The sequence below is a fragment of the Macaca fascicularis genome, chromosome 18 (genome assembly GCF_037993035.2).
Source record: "Macaca fascicularis isolate 582-1 chromosome 18, T2T-MFA8v1.1".
Taxonomy (NCBI): Eukaryota; Metazoa; Chordata; class Mammalia; order Primates; family Cercopithecidae; genus Macaca; species Macaca fascicularis.
The window spans coordinates 43089295-43111359 of NC_088392.1; the positions used below are offsets into that span (position 1 = coordinate 43089295).

Below are 22065 nucleotides of genomic sequence, written 5' to 3' on the forward strand. Positions count from 1 at the left end.
AAAGCATCGCTGGAGCACCTCATGTGTGCAGCTCTCTGCTAGCAGGGCCCCAAGGAGCCTCCTCAGCCTAGGGTCTGGCTGAGAGACCAAGCTGAAACACGCTTGGGAGGTGAGCTAGACTTCTGAAGAGGGGCATGCATGGGCATCATAGAAGAAGGCTCAGATCTGTGATACTTGCAGTCAAGGACTTTGAAGGCAACTGAGACAGTTATCTTTAAAGAGGCCTCAAGAGGTGCAGAGACTCAGGCACTCAGCCTGTTATTGGAGATATGGATGGATCAGTTCCCAGCTCCAGTGACCATCTGCTTCCCCATTCCCTTAGCTTAGAGGCTATTTATTATTAAGGGTTTTATTGAAAAAAAAATTTCCTTTTTTTTTTTTTTTTTGAGATGGAGTTTCACTCTTGTCACCCAGGCTGGAGTGCAATGGCATGATCTCAGCTCACTGCAACCTCCACCTCCCAGGTTCAAGCGATTCTCCTGCCTCAGCCTCCCGAGTAGCTGTGATTACAGGCACCTGCCACCATGCCCAGCTAATTTTTGTATTTTTAGTAGAGACAGGGTTTCACCATGCTGGCCAGGCTGGTCTCGAACTCCTGACCTCAGGCAATCCGCCTGCTTCGGCCTTCCAAAGTGCTGGGATTACAGGCGTGAGCCACTACGCTCGGCCTTCCTCTTTTTTCATTTGTCTTTTTCCCCCTGCATTCTTTTTATAAGTGTTTTACTATTTACTTATTTATGTATTCATTCATTCATCCATTCGTTCAAGACAGGTTCTCACTCTCTTGCTCAGGCTGGAGTGCAGTGGTGTGATCTCGGCTCACTTCAACCTCCACCTCCCAGGATCAAGGGATTCTCCTGCCTTAGCCTCCCAAGGCGAGTGCCACCATGCCCAGCTAATTTTTGTATTTTTTGTAGAGATGGGGTTTCACCATGTTGTCTAGTCTGGTCTCAAACTCCTGAGCTCAGGTGATCCACTCACCTCGGCCTCCCGAAGTGCTGGGATTATAGGCATGAGCCAACAAGCCTGGCTTCACTATTTATTTACAGAACTATTTCACATCCATGATTCTGTCCAGTCAAAAGTTCTTTCTGAGGCGATGCTATTGGCTTTGGCCAGTCGGAGAATGGAATCATCTGACTCACCCATCCTGCAAATGGCCCTCTGGATAACAGGTTTTAAACTGGTCATTAAACCTGCCTGTAACCTTGTCAATTTCGCCTGTGTCCTTTTGCGTGGACACATGGTCCTTGGCACTGATGACATGGTTGCTGGTGTAGCATTTCCTTGGGAGGTACAGGTTTATGAGTTCACTGGCATCGTTCTGCATATTGAGACCACACTGGGCATGAGCAGAGAAAGCTGTTTTGTTTTGTTTTGTTCTCTGACCGTTACCGTTTTCTTCACATGCTGATGGTCCTAATAGCCTGTTTATATTTAAGGGCCAGCAAGTCACTAGAAGGTTTCTTGGAAGCTCTGTGGATGTTATAGACAGCGATTCTCAGTTGGGGCAATTTTGCCCCCAGGAGACACTGGCAATGTCTGGAGACATTTTTGATTGCCGCAACAGAAGGGTCCGGGGTACAATGCTGCTGGCGTCTAGTGGTAGAGAGCAGGGATGTTGCTCAGCATCCTATAATGCACAGGACAGTCCCACAACAAAGAAGTAGCCAGCCCCAGATGCCATAGTGCCAGGCTGAGAAAGCCTACCCTGGGGCGATTAAGCAGGCACCAACCCTTTCCTCCATATCTGTTTCTTTTGAGCAGGTCAGTTTCCCTCCTGAGAAACCCATCCCTCAACAAACCTGGAAGGCAGGTGTGTGGCCCAAGCATTCAGAAGCCAGGTGCACTCAGTAAGCAGACTTTCAGGCACACCCGCTGTTTTCAGTGCAGAGTCTCTGATATAAGAAAACAGCGCAGAACTTCTGTGAGTCAGTTTCCCCAGAAAGCAATCTCCTGACATCTGTGAGGTGGGCAGGTAGAGTGGCCAGGCTGCCTGGGCTTGGGAAGAGGGCCTGGTATGGGAATTCACAGGGCATTGGGGAGAGGGTTGTCTAACTGCTTTTTGTGTGGACTTCAAACAATCCTGCTCTTAGCTCCATTTTGCACTCCCACCTTTGCTGGCCTGGGGACCTTCCATTCCTGAGCCTTCCTGAGTTGTTCACTGCGAGTAGATCTGCTTTTTGCAGGCAGTCAGGTGTCCACTCTCTGGTGAGGTCCGTGACCTTGTGCTTTTCATCATCCAGCATGTTATTGCTGGCCCCTTCTATGGCCTTCTCCCCACATGCATGTCTGTATTTATCCCTTTGCTGTCATTTTAGTGAGCGTTGGGGAAGGAGTGGAGATAAACATGTGTTGAGTGCACATCTTGAACCAAAAATGGTATCCTTGTGTGCTGGAATACTGTAGATTTTATTAAAAGCTCTGAAGTGTGTCTGGCTTTTGAGGAGGACAAAATGCTGGTGCTGGTGCTGGTGCTGGTGCTGGCACTCTTTTGGTTTAACTGGAGGCAGGAATTGAGGGATGGCACGGTATAGGAGGTAGAAGAGCTCTGTGACCTTTGTCTCACGAAGTCTCAATGTCCCTGTGTATGAAATGCGTGCTCTCAGCCCTGCTGGTACAGATGGAATGAGGGGATGGGTGTGGAACAGCAGAGAGCATTGCAGAGTGCTGTGGTTTATGATCGCCGTCCTCATGGTTGGAGTCAGTACCATTGCTTCCTTTAACTGTGTGACCAAGGCGATGTGTCACTTGGGCACAGCGACAGAATGTGGCTCTCTGGTAGGCAGGCTTAACCCAGCAAATGAGCATGAGTACCAACTGCCTCGTTTTCTTGCCAGAGGCCTCCAGTTTGGTTGGCAGAGTGGTGACCAGCTGTCCAATTGGACGGGGCTCTTTAATGTCACGGATGATCCAGCAGTGCAGAGCGGCAGTGACTCCAGCTCCAGGTACAGACCCCGGCAAAAGGCCAGGGAGGGGGGAAGCCTGACCCGGGGTGACCCTGCAGCCCCTGCCACATTGTCCACTTCCTAGGATGGAAGAAGCAGGCTTGTTTCAGTGGCTCAAAACTCCCTGCACTTTGGTATCCCACCTGGTTCCTTTAACCTGGGGGTGAATGAGTTTGAAGGATGAGGCACAGGACCCAACCACAACCGAGCAGGGATTCACTGGCCCCTTCTATCCGGGGGGTAGGGTGGGGAGTCTTGGTCTCAAACCTCCATTTAGGGGTGGGGGCCGAAGCTCTGTCCCTGCTGCAGGGATTTCAGATATCAGCCAGCAAGTGTGTGTAGGTGTGTGTGGGTGGGTGGCATCAAGAAGCGGGTGTCAGGTGGGTGTTCCCTGCTTCTCTGAAGTCCCCTGCCCAGGTACTCCCTGCCCTGCCCACAGGGGAGATTGCCCTTGGCTGGAGCAGAACCATTTCCATCAAGATGGTGCTGAGATTTGCTATGCGCCCTATCATGTGGCTATTTCCTCTTGATCAGTAATATTTGTTGAATGAATAAAAATGGAATATTCTGAGGCTGGGCACACTCATTGCAGGGAGGGTATTGTGGAGAATTTTTGCAGATGAGGCAGGATACTGTCTCTGCTGGGAGCTGGGTGTGACTGGAACCTGCCAGCTAAGCATTCCCAGGGGCTGATTAAGCTGTTTGGTTTCTTAATTTTTGTATTTCTAAGGAGGGGGTAACTCTCACGTACGTTTCCCTGAGAGAGAGGCTTACATTTTTGTTGCTGGTGATTTTGACACACAAACATTAAATTGACCCTGCAGAGGAGAAGTAATGGGTTTTTCAAGGACCCCTGATATGTATGTTTTTATTCAATGCTTTGAGAAAGATGAGGCTCTGGTGTCAGAAAACAGTTGAGCAAATGTCCACAGACGTGCCTGAGGGTGTGGGGATGGCCACACATGGTGTCCTGGGCTGGAGGGTCTTATGCTGGCCTTTGGGACCACAGTTCTTTCCATGGAAGTGCAGAGGGAGCTCTGGACATCACAGGTGAGGTGGGGGCCCATGCTTGTCCTGGGAAGCTGAGCCTCCCATGCTGGCCTGTCTGCTGAGTGGCCCTGCCTCCCAGGTGGTGAGCAGTCTAGGTAAGTCAGCAAGTGTGTACCTCCCTACTGAACTCCTGGAAGAGTTCTTCAAGAGGTTTGGGGTAGAAAATGCTAGTCAAGACGAGGCATGGTGGCTCATGCCTGTAATCCCAGCACTTTGGGAGGTCAAGGCAGGCGTATCACTTGAGGTCAGGAGTTCGAGACCAGCCTGGCCAACATGGTAAACCCCATTTCCACTAAAAATACAAAAATTAGCTGGGTGTGGTGGCACATGCCTATAATCCTAGCTACTTGGGAGGCTGAGGCGGGAGAATAGCTTGAACCTGGGAGGCGGAGGCTGCAGTGAGCTGAGATTGTGCCACTGCACTCCAGCCTGAGTGACAGTGAAACCCTGTCAAGAAAGAAAGAAAGAAAGAGGGAGAGGGAGGGAGGGAGGAAGGAAGGAAAAGAAAGAAAGAGAAAGAAAGAGAAAAGAGAAAGAGAAAGAAAGAAAGAAAGAGAAAGAAAGAAAGAAAGAAAGAAAGAGAAAGAAAGAAAGAAAGAGAAAGAAAGAAGAGAAGAGAAGAGAGAAAAGAAAAGAAAAGCGAGTCAAGTGAGCAAGACAGACAGATGGGCCCCTGGGAAGCTGTTTCTGGGCAGATGTCTCCAGGCAGTGGCTGAAACCATTGCCATTGCGTGGGCTCCATTCCTAACTTTTACTGCTGCCAGCATCTTTTGTCTTTCCTTCCTCTTTCCACGGTTTCACCTGTAACTTCTCTTACCCCTCACTGCACCTGTGTTCTCCTCTGCCTTTCTTCCTGTTAGCTGTTCTTGGCCCTCCTTCCTTTCTCCCTCCCCATTGCCTCCCTCTCTCCTCCACGTCCTTGCTTCCCTACTGCCTTTCTTACTCCCCTTGCCCTTTATTTTCTCTGCCCTTCTCTCCATGATCTGGGCCAGCTTCCTTTTTCCTATCAGCTGGGAGCCAGCAGGGCCAGAAACACAGCTGACCTCTGTCAAGTTGGTTTTGGAATTCAGGTGCCTTTGATGCAACATTATTACCAGCTGAGTTGACTTGCTTCTGGAGCGCTCCCATCTGAGCAAGAATTTCCGTAGTCACAGAATAAATGGCGTGACCACACCTTCCACATTTTCCTGGACAATTCCAATTTCAAATATCCATTTCTAGTTGACCCCAAAGTACCCACTTAGTTGAAGGACTGCAGTATGAGGGTCCCCACATGTGGGAAATAGTGGTTAACGTAGTTAGAATGGAACTGGATATTGAAGAGTTTTTACCCTGGTGTGTGAGCAGCTTCTGCCTTCTTTAAAATGGGCAGGACAGCTCCTGGCAGCAGATGTGCAGAGCTTGGGGGAGGACCTAACGAGGACACCATGTACATTGTCCCAATTAACAACTCTCCAAATCTGGAAGATGGGATGAGCTTCATGGTATTATTCACCTATTGAATAATTCAGTGCATGCCATGTTTTGCTATCTATAGTTGTGTGGTGTTGAAGTGTGGTACAACCTGTTATTTATTATTAACAGTTTGGAAAGGAAGTCAGGAAGTACCAAATATAACCAGAGGATGAAGAGGGGCAAAAAAGCAAATGACTCATACATTGTATATACTCAAGCAGGAGCCACAAGGAGAAGGAGCTAGTCCAAATGATTAGTCTGGAAAACTCCAAACAGCACCACAAAGTAAATTCAAGCCAGATAGTGCTCATAAAAGGCTGTGGTCAGATCTTCTTATTGGTCACAGGCTGGGGGAAGTCCAGGCTGAATTAGAAAGGTGCGAGCTATAAGATATACATTGACATATAGCTTTATTAATTTCAAGTCTAGGTCTATAATGTGTTGTCCAATAAGCATCCTTAGGGGAACTGATTTAATGAGCATATAGGAATAATTTTCTTTTTCTTTTTCTTTCTTTTTTTTTTTTGAGACAGAGTTTCACTCCATCGCTCAGGCTGGAATGCAGTGGTGCAATCTTGATTCACTGCAACCTCCGCCTCCCGGGTGCAAGCAATTCTCCTCCCTCAGCCTACTGAGTAGCTGGGACTACAGGCATCTGCCACCAGGGCTGGCTAACTTTTGTATCTTTTAGTAGAGACAGGGTTTCACTATGTTGGCCAGGCTGGGTCTTGAACTCCTGACCTCAAGTGATCCACCTGCCTCGGCCTCCCAAAGTGCTGGGATTACAGGTGTGAGCCATGGCACCCAGCTGGAATAATTTTCAATCAGCAAATGTTTCTATTTAAGTGGGTGTTTTGCACAAGTAGGAAGGCCTGTGAAGACCTTGCTCATGTGTTTGTGCTTCCATCTTCTCAGCAAGACAGTGGTTGTGCATCTTCAGTTTTGAATTCCCAGCACCTAGTGTGGCACCTGTTATGTAGTAGGTGCTCAATAAATGTGAATTGTGTAAAAAAAAAATGAATTACACAAGGAAATAGTAAAGGCTATTGGTAAGAAAGCAAACTTTGATTTCAGTGTTCCTGAGTCTTCCCTTAGAGATTTATTCCTTTGGATTCAACCTTGTCTCCTGCCATTGCCTTTGAAACGTTGTCTCCTTTCTGGAAACACATTAGAATCAGAAACTCATTCACAGGCTGGAATTGCCAGAGAATTCGCTCTTGAAAAGAGCTGATAGTAGGGCAGGCTGACATTTGTGGGCTTCTGGGTGGGAAAAGGAAGACTGACAGTTGGTGGGGGTGGGGTATAAAAAGTAGAGAGGGTGGAGAAGCCCTGTCTCTACTAAAAATACAAAATTAGCCAGGCGTGATGGCACATATCTGTAATCCCAGCTACTCGGGAGGCTGAGACAGGAGAATCGCTTGAACTCAGGAGGCGGAGATTGTGGTGAGCTGAGATCGTGCCATTGCACTCCAGCCTGGGCAACAAGAGCAAAACTCCATCTAAAAAAAAAAAAAAAGTAGAGAGGGGGCAGTGAAGGCAGATGACATACTCCTGTGCTGGCTAGACCTCTTCCTGAACACCCCTCACCGAGCATGGTCCCTCTGGGGAGGTGGAGGAGGATAGGGGGTACTTGTCCTCCACGGTCAGCTCCAACCCTGATCCCTCTGGACTGGCCTAGCTACCTGTCTGCCTGGCAACTGCTCAGAGAGCAGGGGGAGGCAGCGGTGCCCCCATGGTCATGGCCTCTGTCCTGCAAGGTGGGCAGTGTTGCATGCACTGCCTCAGGAAAACATCCCCGGTTCAGTCACAGGGACAGAGGACAACTGAGGCAGGAGTCCCCCAGGCACTGTCCCAGCAGAGTTGACTGTCAGACTGGCCCATGGCCACAGCACAAAGGGCTTCACTCAGCTTCTGCCAACTGGGTCTGGCTCCACATTCCAAGTCCTTGTACTCCTGCCAGTATCCACTTCCTCCTTGAAGCCTTCCCTGCTAGCCCCAGCCCAATCGAAACCCCTTTAACTCTGCCTTCTGTAGATACGTCTGCCCCCAGGGCAACTTCTGTCATTGCACACACAGAGGACCCTCTGGCAAGTGCACATAATCCTTCTGTGTTTGCTCACATATTCCCCAAATCCCGCGGAGCCTCTGGCTTTGGAGAACTGGGCTGGACCACCTGTGTGAGCATCTCCAGGGCCCTCTGGATCCTCTAGATCCAGGCACAGCCACAGGCTCCTTGGCTGGCCTCACCGGCCCCCTTTCCATACTCCACACCAGTCTTGGCCCTCCTGATCTTACCACTGTAATGGGCTGGCAAAGAGGAGGTGTGGAAGGCAACTCAGGAGACACTTGTCTCTGAGGTCCGGAGCAGGGCTGGCCCAGGCTGCCTGTGGGTGGGACAGCCTTCTTTCTCCCTGCACCCCTCTTCCTGGGCTTCTGGGATGGAGTGTGGAAGACTTCCCAAGGCCAGGGTAGCACCAGCTATAGGAAAAAAGAGCAAGCCCCAAATAGATGACACAAGAGGGCCCTCTTGGCAGAAAAGTGAGCCAAGTGAGTGTCTGGGGTCAGGCACTATGCTGGGTGCCTTACATGTATTATCCCATTGAGTCCTTACCCTCAAACCTTTGAGGTGGGTATATTCATTACCCTCCATTTTACAGATGAGGAAACTGAGTCACCAAAGGTTAGGTCACTTCCAGGTGGTGGGTGGAGCTGGAGCACCATATATATATATATATATATGTATCTCCTGTGTGACTACAGAGTCCCAGCACTCATGGGAGGGGTTAGAGGGGTTCTTCCTTCTGGGCTGTGGACAGCTCATGCAGGGCTGGGTGAGTATCCTTGTCTTTTCTTTCCAAGTCCTCTCAGGTCTTCTATTTCTGCCTTCAGCTCCTGCCTGTTAGATAATAAAAAAAAGGCCATATTGATTTAAGTAGATTACTTCTGGTCAGGCACAGTTGCTCATGCCTATAATCCCAGAACTTTTAAGAGGCTGAGGTGGGAGGATCACTTGAGGCTAGGAGTTCAAGACCAGCCTGGTCTACATAACAAGACCCCATTTCTACCAAAAATTAAAAAAAAAAAAAAAAGCTAGACATGATGGTGCACACTTATAGTCCTAGCTACTTAGGAGGCTGAGGTCAGAAGATCACTTGAGCCCAGAAGTTCGAGGCTGCAGTGAGCTAAGATCATGCCTCTGCACTCCAGCCTGGGTGAGAGTAGGACCGTATGTCAAAAAAAAAAAAAAAAAAATAGTAGATCACTTCTTTGCAACTGTTGTCAAAGCTGCAGGGTTGATCTCAGACAAGATGATCTTTAGGGTCTCTCATCTCCTCCTTCCCTGTCTCTTCCACCTTCTGTCTTCTGTGTCCTCCTCCCTGCCGCCTTCCCAAGTGTACTTAGTGTTTTTCTGATTGTTGCCTCTGAAAAATGCGTCCCTCCACCTGCTCCTGGCAATTATACATTTCAAAGAGGAGCCCTTGGGGGCAGAGTGACCCCTGCAGTCCCGAATGCCATCGTGGCCATCTGAGGGCAGGACAGCGGAGGAAGCACATTCCTGCATGGCAGGTGCAGCTGGCTCGCTTAAGCCTTCCTGGTCAATGTTCTCTTCTGCAGAAAAGGAGGGAAAAAGGGCCGGAGCTCTTGGGCTTCACCCAACTAGGAAGGATTTGGGAGATGCAGGTTTGGCAGAATGTTCTGGACTGGGTGCTGGAAAAACACAAAGCAAAACAAACATGGCAGCTTCTCCCGTTGGTCCCACATACCTGATGTGGGCTTCTTGGGGCCTGGCAGAACCCAGGCTGCGGCCAGCTGAGGCTGCTGGTGGAAGTGGAGTTGGTTGGCACTGGGAGACTCCTCCTCCTCAAGTCAGGGTTGCTCCAGGAGTGCTCTGAACCCAAAGCTTTGTGGCTTTTGAGTCTGTGGAGTCTCCTGGGCAAATAACCACTTACATGAATATTTCTGTGCCTCAATTACACCATCTGCAAAACTGAGGTCATTAACCCAACTCGGGGTGATACAAAGGAGGTCATGGGCTCTGTAACTCCCTGAGTGCTCCAAGGTTAAAGCACCTCACAGGTCCCTGTAGGGCTCCGTGGAGGTGGAGTAAGGGGGTCTCTTCCCCCCTCAGGTTCGCCCAGACTCACAGCACTTCCATGGGGGGATAGCACTCCCTCCCTGGGCCTTGTCTGCTTCCCTGTAAGCTGAAGAGGCCGGATCAGATGGGTGCAGTGCCTGTCAGGGCCTCACCCCTTCTTCACCCCAGGTCAGCTCCCCAAACTCTGTTCCTCCCTTCAGCTTCCACCACCCATTCTCCCTCTTCTCCTTCTTCACGCTCCTATGCTTCCTCCCTTGTAGACCATCTTTCAGAATTTTATGCCAATCACTTGGCAAAGGCAGGAGGCTAGGGGAAGGCATGAGAATGGGAAGGAAGGAAAGAAAGGGGAGTTGGGGTCGGGCTGGAAGGACCAAGGATCCACCCACCCATTAGATTAGGGAATGCTCACAAGGTTAAGGCAGCTAGAGGCTCTTCCAGCTTTCCACCGCACGTCGCCATTTATAGCCTGGCATCCCCCTGACTTGATGGCCACCAAGACCTTGTTGAGCTAGTAAGTGATGGCAGGTCATGAAGCTCGCAAAGAGGCTATCCTTCCCCATGCGAACCTTCTGGTTTGAAGTCCTTCCTCTGGCTGATTGTAAACCTTTCCTCCCTAAGTCTCAGTGGGGGCTCTTAGGCTTGCCTTTTGGAGGCTCACAGAACACTGAAGTCTGTCTTTTCTTCCTCCAGCCATCCCTTCACACTTTGGGAGACATCCCATCCTCTCCACTTGCCCCAGGACCAGGTCTTTAGACACTCACTCAGCTCTCCTTCACCTGCAGACTTCCATGGCACCGTCTCCAACATCTCCCACTCCTGGCCTTGCTTCTACCTATGCCAGAGGGGGATCTGTTCCCTGCTCCCTTGAATCTTCTCTTGTCAAGGTCATTGATGACCTCCTGGTTGCTAGATCAGTGGTGCCTTCTCTGTCCTCCTCTTCTTTGACCCCCATTTCCAGGACAGATGGGTCAATACTGGAGTTGACCATCTGTCCTCGAAATGCTCTCTCCTCTTAGCTTCCATGTCCCTGAGCTCTGTGTCTGGGTTTTCTTCCACCTGCAGACCTTCCTTCTCAGCGTCCTTTGCTGCCATCTGAATGTGGGAGCTAACCTCAGGCCTGGCCTTGGCTCTCTTCCTTCTTCTCTCTGCGCTCTCTCCCAGTGTCTCCTCAAGTCCCCTGTCCTTTGACTCTGGAATGTGCATCCCCAGCCCTGACCTCTGCACTGGGCCTCAGCCATGTGCATCTGACTGCCTACCTGTGATCTCCTCTAGATGTCTGAGGGCACAGCAAGCTTTACATAGCCCAAGAATCTTTCCATCCACACCCCAAACCTGTTCATCTCTCTAACCCTTAAATGGCTACGTCATCCCTCCCACTAGTTGTTCAAGTCCTAGGAGTTACTATTGATTTATCTCTCTCTTTCACTTTCTAATTTTTTTTTTTTTGTACTTTAAGTTCTAGGGTACATGTGCACAATGTGCAGGTTTGTTACATATGTATACATGTGCCATGTTGGTGTGCTGCACCCATTAACTCATCATTTACATTAGGTATATCTCCTAATGGTATCCCTCCCCCCTCCCCCCATGCCACGACAGGCCCTGGTGTGTGATGTTCCCCACCCTGTGTCCAAGTGTTCTCATTGTTCAATTCCCACCTATAAGTGAGAACATGCGGTGTTTGGTTTTTTGTCCTTGCGATAGTTTGCTGAGAATGATGGTTTCCAGCTTCATCCATGTCCCTACAAAGGACATGAACTCATCTTTTTTTATGGCTGCATAGTGTATATTTTATGGCTGCATAGTGTATATTCCATGGTGTATATGTGCCACATTTTCCTAATCCAGTCTATCATTGATGGACATTTGGGTTGGTTCCAAGTCTTTGCTATCATGAATAGTGTCACAATAAACATATGTGTACATGTGTCTTTATTAGCAGCATGATTTATAATCCTTTGGGTATATACCCTGTAATGGGATGGCTGGGCAAATGGTATTTCTAGTTCTAGATCCTTGAGGAATCGCCACATTGTCTTCCACAATGGTTGAACTAGTTTACAGTCTCACCAACAGTGTAAAAGTTTTCCTATTTCTCTACATCCTCTCCAGCACCTATTGTTTCCTGACAGAGTCTCACTCTGTCGCCCAGGCTGGAGTGCAGTGGCGCGATCTCGGCTCACTGCAAGCTCTGCCTCCCGGGTTCACACCATTCTCCTGCCTCAGCCTCCTGAGTAGCTGGGACTACAGGCACCTACCACCACACCCGGCTAATTTTTTGTATTTTTAGTAGTGACGCGGTTTCACTGTGTTAGCCAGGATGGTCTCGATCTCCTGACCTCATGATCCGTCCGTCTTGGCCTCCCAAAGTGCTGGGATTACAGGCATAAGCCACTGTGCCCGGCCTGTTGCCTGACTTTTTAATGATCACCATTCTAACTGGTGTGAGATGGTATCTCATTGTGGTTTTGATTTGCATTTCTCTGATGGCCAGTGATGATGAGCATGTTTTCATGTGCCTGTTGGCTGCATAACTGTCTTCTTTTGAGAAGTGTCTGTTCATATCCTTTGCCCACTTTTTGATGGAGTTGTTTGTTTTTTTCTTGTAAATTTGTTTGAGTTCTTTGTAGATTCTGGATATTAGCCCTTTTGTCAGATGAGTAGATTGCAAAAATTTTCTCCGATTCTGTAGGTTGCCTGTTCACTCTGATGATAGTTTCTTTTGCTGTGCAGAAGCTCTTTAGTTTAATTGGATTCCATTTGTCAATTTTGACTTTTGTTGCCATTGCTTTTGGTGTTTTAAACATGAAGTTCTTGCCCATGACTATGTCCTGAATGGTATTGCCTAGGTTTTCTTCTAGGGTTTTTATGGTTTCAGGTCTAACTTTTAAGTCTTTAATCCATCTTGAATTAATTTTTGTATAAGGTGTAAGAAAGGGATCTGGTTTCAGCTTTCTACATATGGCTGGCCACTTTTCCCAGCACCATTTATTAAATAGGGAATCCTTTCCCGATTTCTTGTTTTTGTCAGGTTTGTCAAAGATTAGATGGCTGTAGATGTGTGGTATTATTTCTGAGGGCTCTGTTCTGTTCCATTGGTTTATATCTCTGTTTTGGTACCAGTACCATGCTGTTTTGGTTACTGTAGCCTTGTAGTATAGTTTGAAGTCAGGTAGCATGATGCCTCCAGCTTTGTTCTTTTGGCTTAGGATTGTCTTGGCAATGCAGGCTCTTTTTTGGTTCCATATGAACTTTAAAGTCGTTTTTTCCAGTTCTGTGAAGAAAGTCTTTGGTAGCTTGATGGGGATGGCATTGAATCTATAAATTACTTTGGGCAATATGGCCATTTTCATGATATTGATTCTTCCTATCCATGAGCATGGAATGTTCTTCCATTTGTTTGTGTCCTCTTATTTTGTTGAGCAGTGGTTTGTAGGTCTCCTTGAAGAGGTCCTTCACGTCCCTTGTAAGTTGGATTCCTAGGTATATTATTCTTTTTGAAGCAATCGTGAATGGGAGTTCACTCATGATTTGGCTCTCTGTTTGTCTGTTATTGGTGTATAAGAATGCTTGTGATTTTTGCCCATTGATTTTGTATCCTGAGACTTTGCTGAAGTTGCTTATCAGCTTAAGGAGATTTTGGGCTGAGATGATGGGGTTTTCCAAATATGCAATCATGTCACATGCAAACAGGATCAATTTGACTTCCTCTTTTCCTAACTGAATACCCTTTATTTCTTTCTCTTGCCTGATTGCCCTGGCCAGAACTTCCAACACTGTGTTGAACAGGAGTGGTGAGAGAGGGCATCCCTGTCTTGTGCCAGTTTTCAAAGGGAATGCTTCCAGTTTTTGCCCATTTAGTATGATATTGGCTGTGGGTTTGTCATAAATAGGTCTTATTATTTTGAGATACATCCAATCAATACCGAATTTATTGAGAGTTTTTAGCATGAAGGGCTGTTGAATTTTGTCAGAGGCCTTTTCTGCATCTATTGAGATAATCATGAGGTTTTTGTCTTTGGTTCTGTTTATATGCTGGATTATGTTTATTGAATTGCATATGTTGAACCAGCCTTGCATCCCAGGGATAAAGCCCACTTGATCATGGTAGATAATCTTTTTGATGTGCTGCTGGATTCGGTTTGCCAGTATTTCATTGAGGACTTTTGCACTGATGTTCATCAGGGATATTGGTCTAAAATTCTCTCTTTTTTGTTGTATCTCTGCCAGGCTTTGGTATCAGGATGATGCTGGTCTCATAAAATGAGTTAGGGAGGATTCCTTCTTTTTCTATTGATTGGAATAGTTTCAGAATGAATGGTAGCAGCTCCTCCTTATACCTCTGGTAGAATTCGGCTGTGAATCCATGTGGCCCTGGACTTTTTTCGGTTGTAGGCTATTAATTATTGCCTCAATTTCAGAGCCTGTTATTGGTCTATCCAGGGATTCAACTTCTTACTGATTTAGTCTTGGGAGGGTGTATGTGTCCAGGAATTTATCCATTTCTTCTAGATTTTCTAGTTTATTTACATAGAGGTGTTTATAGTATTCTCTGATGGTAGTTTGTATTTCTGTGGGATTGGTGGTGATATCCCCTTTATCATTTTTTATTGCATCTATTTGATTCTTCTCTCTTTTCTTCTTTATTAGTCTTGTTAGCAGTCTATCAGTTTTGTTGATCTTTTCAAAAAACCAGCTCCTGGATTTATTGATTTTTTGAAGGGTTTTTTGTGTCTCTATCTCCTTCAGTTCTGCTCTGATCTCAGTTATTTCTTGCCTTCTGCTAGCTTTTGAATGTGTTTGCTCTTGCTTCTCTAGTTCTTTTAGTTGTGATGTTAGGGTGTCAATTTTAGATCTTTCCTGCTTTCTCTTGTAGGCATTTAGTGCTATAAATTTCCCTCTACACACCGCTTTAAATATGTCCCAGAGATTCTGGTATGTTGTATCTTTGTTCTCATTGGTTTCAAAGAACATCTTTATTTCTGCCTTCAATATCGTGAAAATAAAGAACATCTTTATTTCTGCCATGTAGTTGTGCAGTTCTGAGTGAGTTTCTTAATCCTGAGTTCTAGTTTAATTGCACTATGGTCTGAGAGACAGTTTGTTATAATTTCTGTTCTTTTACATTTGCTGAGGTATGCTTTACTTCCAACTATGTGGTCAATTTTGGAATAAGTGCGTTGCGGTGCTGAGAAGAATGTATATTCTGTTGATTTGGGGTGGAGAGTTCTGTAGATGTCTATTAGGTCTCCTTGGTGCAGAGCTGAGTTCAATTCCTGGATATCCTAGTTACCTTTCTGTCTCATTGATTTGTCTAATGTTGATAGTGGGGTATTAAAGTCTCCCATTATTATTGTGTGGGAGTCTAAGTCTCTTTGTAGGTCTCTAAGGACTTACTTTATGAATCTGGGTGCTCCTGTATTGGGTGCATATATATTTAGGATAGTTAGCTCTTCTTGTTGAATTGATCCCTTTACCTTTTTTTTTTTTTTTTTTTGAGACGGAGTCTCGCTCTGTCGCCCAGGCTGGAGTGCAGTGACGCGATCTCGGCTCACTGCAAGCTCTGCCTCCCGGGTTTATGCCATTCTCCTGCCTCAGCCTCCGGAGTAGCTGGGACTACAGGCACCCACCACCTCGCCTGGCTAATTTTTTGTATTTTTTAGTAGAGACAGGGTTTCACTGTGTTAGCCAGGATGGTCTCGATCTCCTGACCTCGTGATCCGCCCACCTCGGCCTCCTAAAGTGCTGGGATTACAGGCTTGAGCCACCGCGCCCGGCCCCCTTTACCTTTATGTAATGGCCTTCCTTGTCTCTTTTGATCTTTGTTGGTTTAAAGTTTGTTTTTTCAGAGACTAGGATTGCAACTCCTGCCTTTTTTTTGCTTACCATTTGCTTGGTAGATCTTCCTCCATCCCTTTATTTTGAGCCTATATGTGTCTCTGCACGTGAGGGTCTCCTGAATACAGCACACTGAGGGGTCTTGACTCTTTATCCAATTTGCCAATCTGTGTCTTTTAATTGGAGCATTTAGCCCATTTACATTTATTATTATTGTTATGTGTGAATTTGATCCTGTCATTATGATGTTAGCTGGTTATTTTGCTCATTAGTTGATGCAGTTTCTTCCTAGTGTCGATGGTCTTTACAATTTGGCATGTTTTTGCAGTGGCTGGTACCGGTTGTTCCTTTCCATGTTTAGTGCTTCCTTCAGGAGCTGTTGTAGGGCAGGCCTGGTGGTGACAAAATCTCTCAGCATTTGCTTGTCTGCAAAGGATTTTATTTCTCCTTCACTTATGAAGCTTAGTTTGGCTGCATATGAAATTCTGCGTTGAAAATTCTTTTCTTTAAGAATGTTGAATTTTGGCCCCCACTCTCTTCTGACTTGTAGAGTTTCTGCCGAGAGATTTGCTGTTAGACTGATGGTCTTCCCTTTGTGGGTAACTGACCTTTCTCTCTGGCTGCCCTTAACATTTTTTCCTTCATTTCAACTTTGGTGAATCTGACAATTATGTGTCTTGGAGTTGCTCTTCTCGAGGAGTATCTTTGTGGTGTTCTCTGTATTTCCTGAATTTGAATGTTGTCCTGCCTTACAAGGTTGGGGAAGTTCTCCTGGATAATATCCTGCAGAGTGTTTTCCAACTTGGTTCCATTCTCCCTGTCACTTTCGGGTATACCAATCAGACGTAGATTTGGTCTTTTCACATAGTCCCATATTTCTTGGAGGCTTTGTTCACTTCTTTTTACTCTTTTTTTCTCTAAATTTCTCTTCTCACTTCATTTCATTCATTTGATCTTCAATCACTGATATCCCTTCTTCTAGTTGATTGAATTGGCTACTGAAGCTTGTGCATTTGTCACGTAGTTCTCATGCCATGGTTTTCAGCTTCAGCAGATCTTTTAAGGACTTCTCTACACTGATTATTCTAGTTAGCCATTTGTCTAATCTTTTTTCAAGGTTTTTAGCTTCTTTGCGATGGGTTCAAACTTCCTCCTTTAGCTCGGAGAAGTTTGATCATCTGAAGCCTTCTTCTCTCAACTCATCAAAGTCATTCTCCATCCAGTTTTGTTCCATTGCTGGTGAGGAGCTGTGTTCCTTTGGACGGGGAAAGGTGCTCTGATTTTTAGAATTTTCAGCTTTTCTGATCTGTTTTTTCCCCATCTTTGTGGTTTTATCTACCTTTGGTCTTTCATGATGGTGATGTACAGATGGAGTTTTGGTGTGGATGACCTTTCTGTTTGTTAATTTTCCTTCTAACAGTCGGAACCCTCAGCTGCAGGTCTATTGGAGTTTACTGGAGGTCTAGTCCAGACCCTGTTTGCCTGGGTATCAGCAGCAGAGGCTGCAGAACAGTGAATATTGCTGAACAGCAAATATTACTGAACAGCAAATGTTGCTGCCTGATTGTTCCTCTGGAAGCTTCGTCTCAGAGGTGTACCCGGCTGTGCGAGGTGTCAGTCTGCCCCTACTGAGGGGTGCCTCCCAGTTAGGCTACTCGGGGGTCAGGGACCCACTTGAGGAGGCAGTCTGTCGGTTCTGAGATCTCAAACTCCATGCTGGGAGAACCACTACTCTCTTCAAAGCTGTCAGACAGGGACATTTCTTCACTTTCTAAATTATCAGCACATCCTGCTGGTTTCATTCCTAAACTATTTTTTGGGTCTGTCTCCTTCTCCCCACTTCCTTTGCCATCCCTTGGTGCAATCGACTGTCTTCTCATGCTGCAATAGCCTGCCCTCTCTCCTTTTACAATCCCTTATCCCCACATCAGATCATGTTGTTCCTCTGCCGAGTCCCCATGATACTGGGTGGCCCACAGGCCCAGCTAGACCTGGCTCTGCTCACCTGTCTGACCTCCACAGCCCTGCCTAGCCACATTGGCAGCTGCTGCTGCAAAGCAAGTGATTGTATTTACTCACTGCTCCTTCTCTGGGAAGCTCTTCCCCCACATCCACATAGGGCGCCATACCTCTATTCATGTCCCCTGTCCAGAGTGGCCTTCCTGGGCCCCCCACTATCCTTCCAGGAACCCTCCAATTCCTTGTCCTACTTTTTTTGGAAGAGTTACGGCTACTTGGCATTATATTGAATGAATCATTTATTGTCACCCCCATGGAAATGCCATAAGGGCAGGGACTCTGGCTAGTTCATTAGTGCATTCTGGCCTGAAACAGTGCCTGGCACACAGTAGAGGGTCCATAAATCTTCATTGAGTAAAAGAGGAGAAAAGCCCTTCTCACACATCAACAGTACAGACAGGCCATGGAGGAGCTGTGTGTAATTCCGCATAATAAGAGCTGGACTGGAGGGGTGCCCAGGGGCTGCAGGCGCAGAGGAGGGAGGGCCACGAATGGAGCCAGTGGAAGCTGACCCCTGGGCTGATTCTGCTGGATGAGTAGGGAGGGACTAGCAAGACAACAACAAAGGTTATTCCAGACAGAGGGACTCCTCCAGCAGGGAGAAGACCGCATCCTGTCCCTGGCACTGGGGTGGAGACAAGGACTACTCGGGTAGGAGAAGTGGTGAGAGTTGGTGGAAGATGAAGGAAGGAGAAGGAGGCAGCTAGGATGTAGCTCTTGGCTAGGGCACCTGTGGGCATGGTGGTCAAAGTCCACCAGCAGCAGTAGGGATACTGGCCAGTGCTAGCATTCACACACTGAGGCGTTCCTGGCTGTTGAGCTGAATTTTACAAAGGGAAGCCTTTCGGGGCCCCCTAGTCTGGCCTGGAAAATAAGGTCATCACATACACACTCTCACAGGGAATGTGCTAGACAATGGATCTGGGGCCCTGCAGAACTCCTGGGTGGGGAAGGAGGAATGAATCTAGACACCAGGCTTTGCCCCGATATCCCCAACGCCTACCCTGTGCCAGAAATGACCCTCAGGCTTGGTGTGAGGTGCACACCTGGGGAAGATTAATCCCAGGACTATTTCGGGTTGCACTGAGAACATCAGGCTTTTTAGCATCCAGTTCTGATATCTCAAAACAGCTCTGATAATTCCTGGGGACAGATGAGTGAACTGTGGCCCAAAGAGGGCAGGTGAGGTTCAAGGCTGCTGAGCTGGCCTGTGGACCAGCCAGGGGTTGGAGCCAGGGCTCTCCACTGCCATAGAGTGTCTCCTGATAGTTGTGACCTGCAGTTGTTAACAGCTGAGCCTTTCTTGCCCCTCTCTTACCTCTCTGGGAAGACACTTCAGTCCTTTGAATTGTCAGGCTGCAATTTTGAGACTCTGATTTCTGTGCGTTTGCTGTGACGGGTCGTGTGCTATCTCGAGACAGCAGCTGTTCTGGCTCTAGAAATAGTGCTGAGCTCACTGAAGGGCTGTTGCCCTTGGGAGGGGGAAGGGCTGCTGACTGAGAAAACCCCCAGAGAACAGTGGCTGTCAGAGGGAGAGGAAGTGCAGTGACATTATTAAGAGCAGGGGTTCCAGGCTCTCACAGTCCTCAGGTTTTTTTCCAGTGCCACCATTTACTAGCTGAATGACCTTGGGCAAATTACTTTACCTCTTGTAGTTCAAGTCTCAGATATAAAATGGGGGAAATTATGCTTGCCTCATAGGGTTATTGGGAGGATTAAATGAGACCAAGTTAAAGAGTCTGGTATCAGGCTGCACAGTTGTGCAAGGTGGGCACTGCACAAAGATGCTCAGGCAAGGAGTCAAGTGGAGCTGAAGTACAGCTTACTCTCACTTGACCAGCCATGCACCTGGTGCATGTGGCTTAATTTGTCTGAAGAAAATGGTGCTTTTTCGTGATTTGCACAGAGGTGCCATATGGGCTAGTGGTGTCTCTAACCAGTGTGGAATAAGTAAACAACTCCATGGTTCTCTGAGACTCTGCACCGAGCTCGACAGGAGTCTAGGTGTTCAGATTACTGAGCTGGGGTAGCTTCCCTGTTCACCTAGGGCTAGTGGAGGTTTAACAGGTGTTTGTGCATGACACAGGGACCCCCCTGGGTTCCTATTCTCTGGAATACCATCGGTGTCTGGGGGTGGGGATGGGAAGTATTAGATAGAAAGCTGAATGCATGGACCTCATCTTGTAGCAGCCAGTGGTTGCTGGGACCCAGAGTACTTTGGCCCCCAAGAAAGGAACCATGGCCCTGGAGAAGCTCTGGAGAGGGAATCAGGCCAACAGGGGAGCCTCTGTGGGGCAGGCTCTTGGGGAAAGGCTCAAAGGAATTACAGACCTAGACTCTCAGAGGGCCAGACCCTGGGCATGCTGAAAGGAGGCCTCCTCAGGAGAATCGCTTGAACCCGGGAGGCAGAGGTTGCAGTGAGCCGAGATTGTGCCACTGCACTCCAGCCTGGGCGACAGAGCGAGACTCTGTCTAAAAAAAAAAAAAAGGAAAGAAAGAAAGAAAGGAGGTCTCCTTAGCTCCTTAGCCCACAAAGCTGCAGCCCAATCTGGGCAGAGGGAGGAGAACTCATGTCCAGGGCCACTGTGTTCACCTCTTTCTGGCCTTCTGCATTTGTCTTCTCACTTAGCGGAGGGCAGAGAGATGGGGCAGAGCAGATGCAGCCTGGCGCCAGCATCATATTTGGCTGCTGGAAGCTGGGTGGCATTTGAGAGGAGTTGGGCTCCTGATATGACCCGCTGGGACTATTTATACCTGTGAGATGCCCTACATGGTGCCAGGGTCCCCTCCCCTTTGAGGCAGGTAAAGATAGTCTTTCTAGCATTGAAAGAAGAGACAGTGATGAAGTCACTTTGAGAGGCTAGTGGAGTTTAAGAAGGTTGGAGAAAGTGCTTCCCTCAATCTTCTAACAGGGTAAGGGGAAGCTCGAGATATTTAGAAAAAGGTCTGGGACTTAAAAAGGCATTTATTAGTGATCTCCAATAATAAAAGAATCATAACCCCATTGCAGAAAACTTGTAAAAACACAGAAAAGTTTTTTAAAATAACCCATCATCCCATTTATTCTGATTTATCCCTATTAATATTGTGTTACAATTCTTCCCTTTGCCTACGCATTCACATACGTATATATAATTCTTTTTGGAGACCATAGTTTTGTAACTTGCATTTTTTTACCCAACGTTGTTATGTGAGCATCTTCTTATGTCATTAGACAAAAAAATTTAAGCAACATTTTTGATGTCTGTATATCTGTATCCAGACCAAATGGGAATTTTCATGAATTTCCATGACACCCTCTAAAATGCAGTCCTTGAGCATCCTGTTAGAAGCAGAATATGGGGCAGTGCTTTTCAAAATCTTATTCCTATCTTAGTTCTTTTGGGCTGCCATAACAAAATAGCTTAGACTGGGTCATTTATAATTGTAACAGGAGAAATTTATTTCTCACAGTTCTGTGGGCTGGGAAGTCCAAGATCAACGTGGCAGAAGATTTGGTGTCTGGTGAGGGCCTGTTCCTCATAGATGGCAGCTTCTTGCTGCATCCTCACATGGTGGAAAGGCAAAAGGCTCTTTGAAGCCTCTTTTATCAGGGCCTAATCCCATCCTTGAGGTCAGAGACCTCATAACCTAATCACCCCCCAAAGGCCCAGCCTCTTAATATCATCACATTGGGGATTAAGTTTAAACACGAAACTTAATGTTTGTATTGGGGATACAGACATTTAGACCATAGCAACCTCAAGTCAATCATCTTTAGAGACTGAGCTAGAGCAGTACGGACCAAAAAAGCAAAGCCCAGGTAGGATAGAGAAAGAAGCCAGGGCTATTAGCTACATTTTCCAGATGGGAAAACTGAGGCTTTAGACTCAGGCATGGAATAGTTTTGATGACTTGGCTGAGGTACTACATGGAGTGTTTTCAGGGTACCTGCCTGGGATTTGTTTTAATCGGATATGGTAAGACACGAAAATATGGAAATGACTGTCATGAAGGAAGAGGTTTTGATACTCACAGATCCCTAGAAACAGGAGGCCCTGCAAGACCATGGGAAGAAGCGCCTGGATCAGTAAGGAGGCAGAGGCAGCGAGGGGGAAGTGTGGGCAAGAACCATCATTGGGATTTCCATGGAAAGGAACTGGTGAGGCAGGGTTTGCAGGTATAGGATTGGTTGATCTGAGTAATTTCAGTGGGTTCTGGGGTGTAGGGGCTATCCCCAGTTGCCTGGGACCTGGCCCTGGGGTGAGTGGGGCAGGAGCTATTCCAGTGTCCAAGAATATGGGAGCCTGATAGGGGCATGGGATCTGGATTGGTTTGCAAATGAAAGGTGCACTCACAGGCTAGTCCTTCACTATCTCTAGGAATTGGCTAGCCCTAGAAGAGGCAGTCCCTCCAAGGTCAGCAAGGCCCCAGGTGTCAAAGCATCAGAAGCACATGGTTAATGAGTGGAGCCTCCAGCAGAGATGAGGTGATCAAGCAGGTCCGTGTCCAAGCAGGACTTAGTGTGGGCTTTATCCACAGGGTGGCAGGGGAGAGGTTTACTAATCACAGCAGAAGGAGAATGTCACCAGTGCACACAGTGAGAAGCTTCGAGTTGTTCATCCCTGACTCAGCCCTGCCATCAACCAGCTTATGGTCAGAGACTGTCTCTGACTCCCT

General features: G+C 47.2%; 1 protein-coding gene across 10 annotated transcripts in view; it reads left to right on the forward strand.

Moving 5' to 3' along the window:
* ST8SIA5 (ST8 alpha-N-acetyl-neuraminide alpha-2,8-sialyltransferase 5) overlaps positions 1-22065 on the forward strand; it is a 95291-nt gene that overhangs the window by 38500 nt on the left and 34726 nt on the right. For 2 of the 10 annotated variants that reach the window (XM_005586777.5, XM_065533884.2), the window contains one exon: positions 2841-2948. The exons of 6 other annotated variants lie outside the window; for them this stretch is intronic. In XM_005586777.5, the coding sequence (XP_005586834.1) occupies positions 2841-2948 (108 nt within the window). Of the gene's footprint in view, positions 1-2827; positions 2949-22065 lie in introns of those variants that run through there. 2 more of the 10 variants (XM_074022390.1, XM_074022391.1) reach the window with 1 other exon arrangement.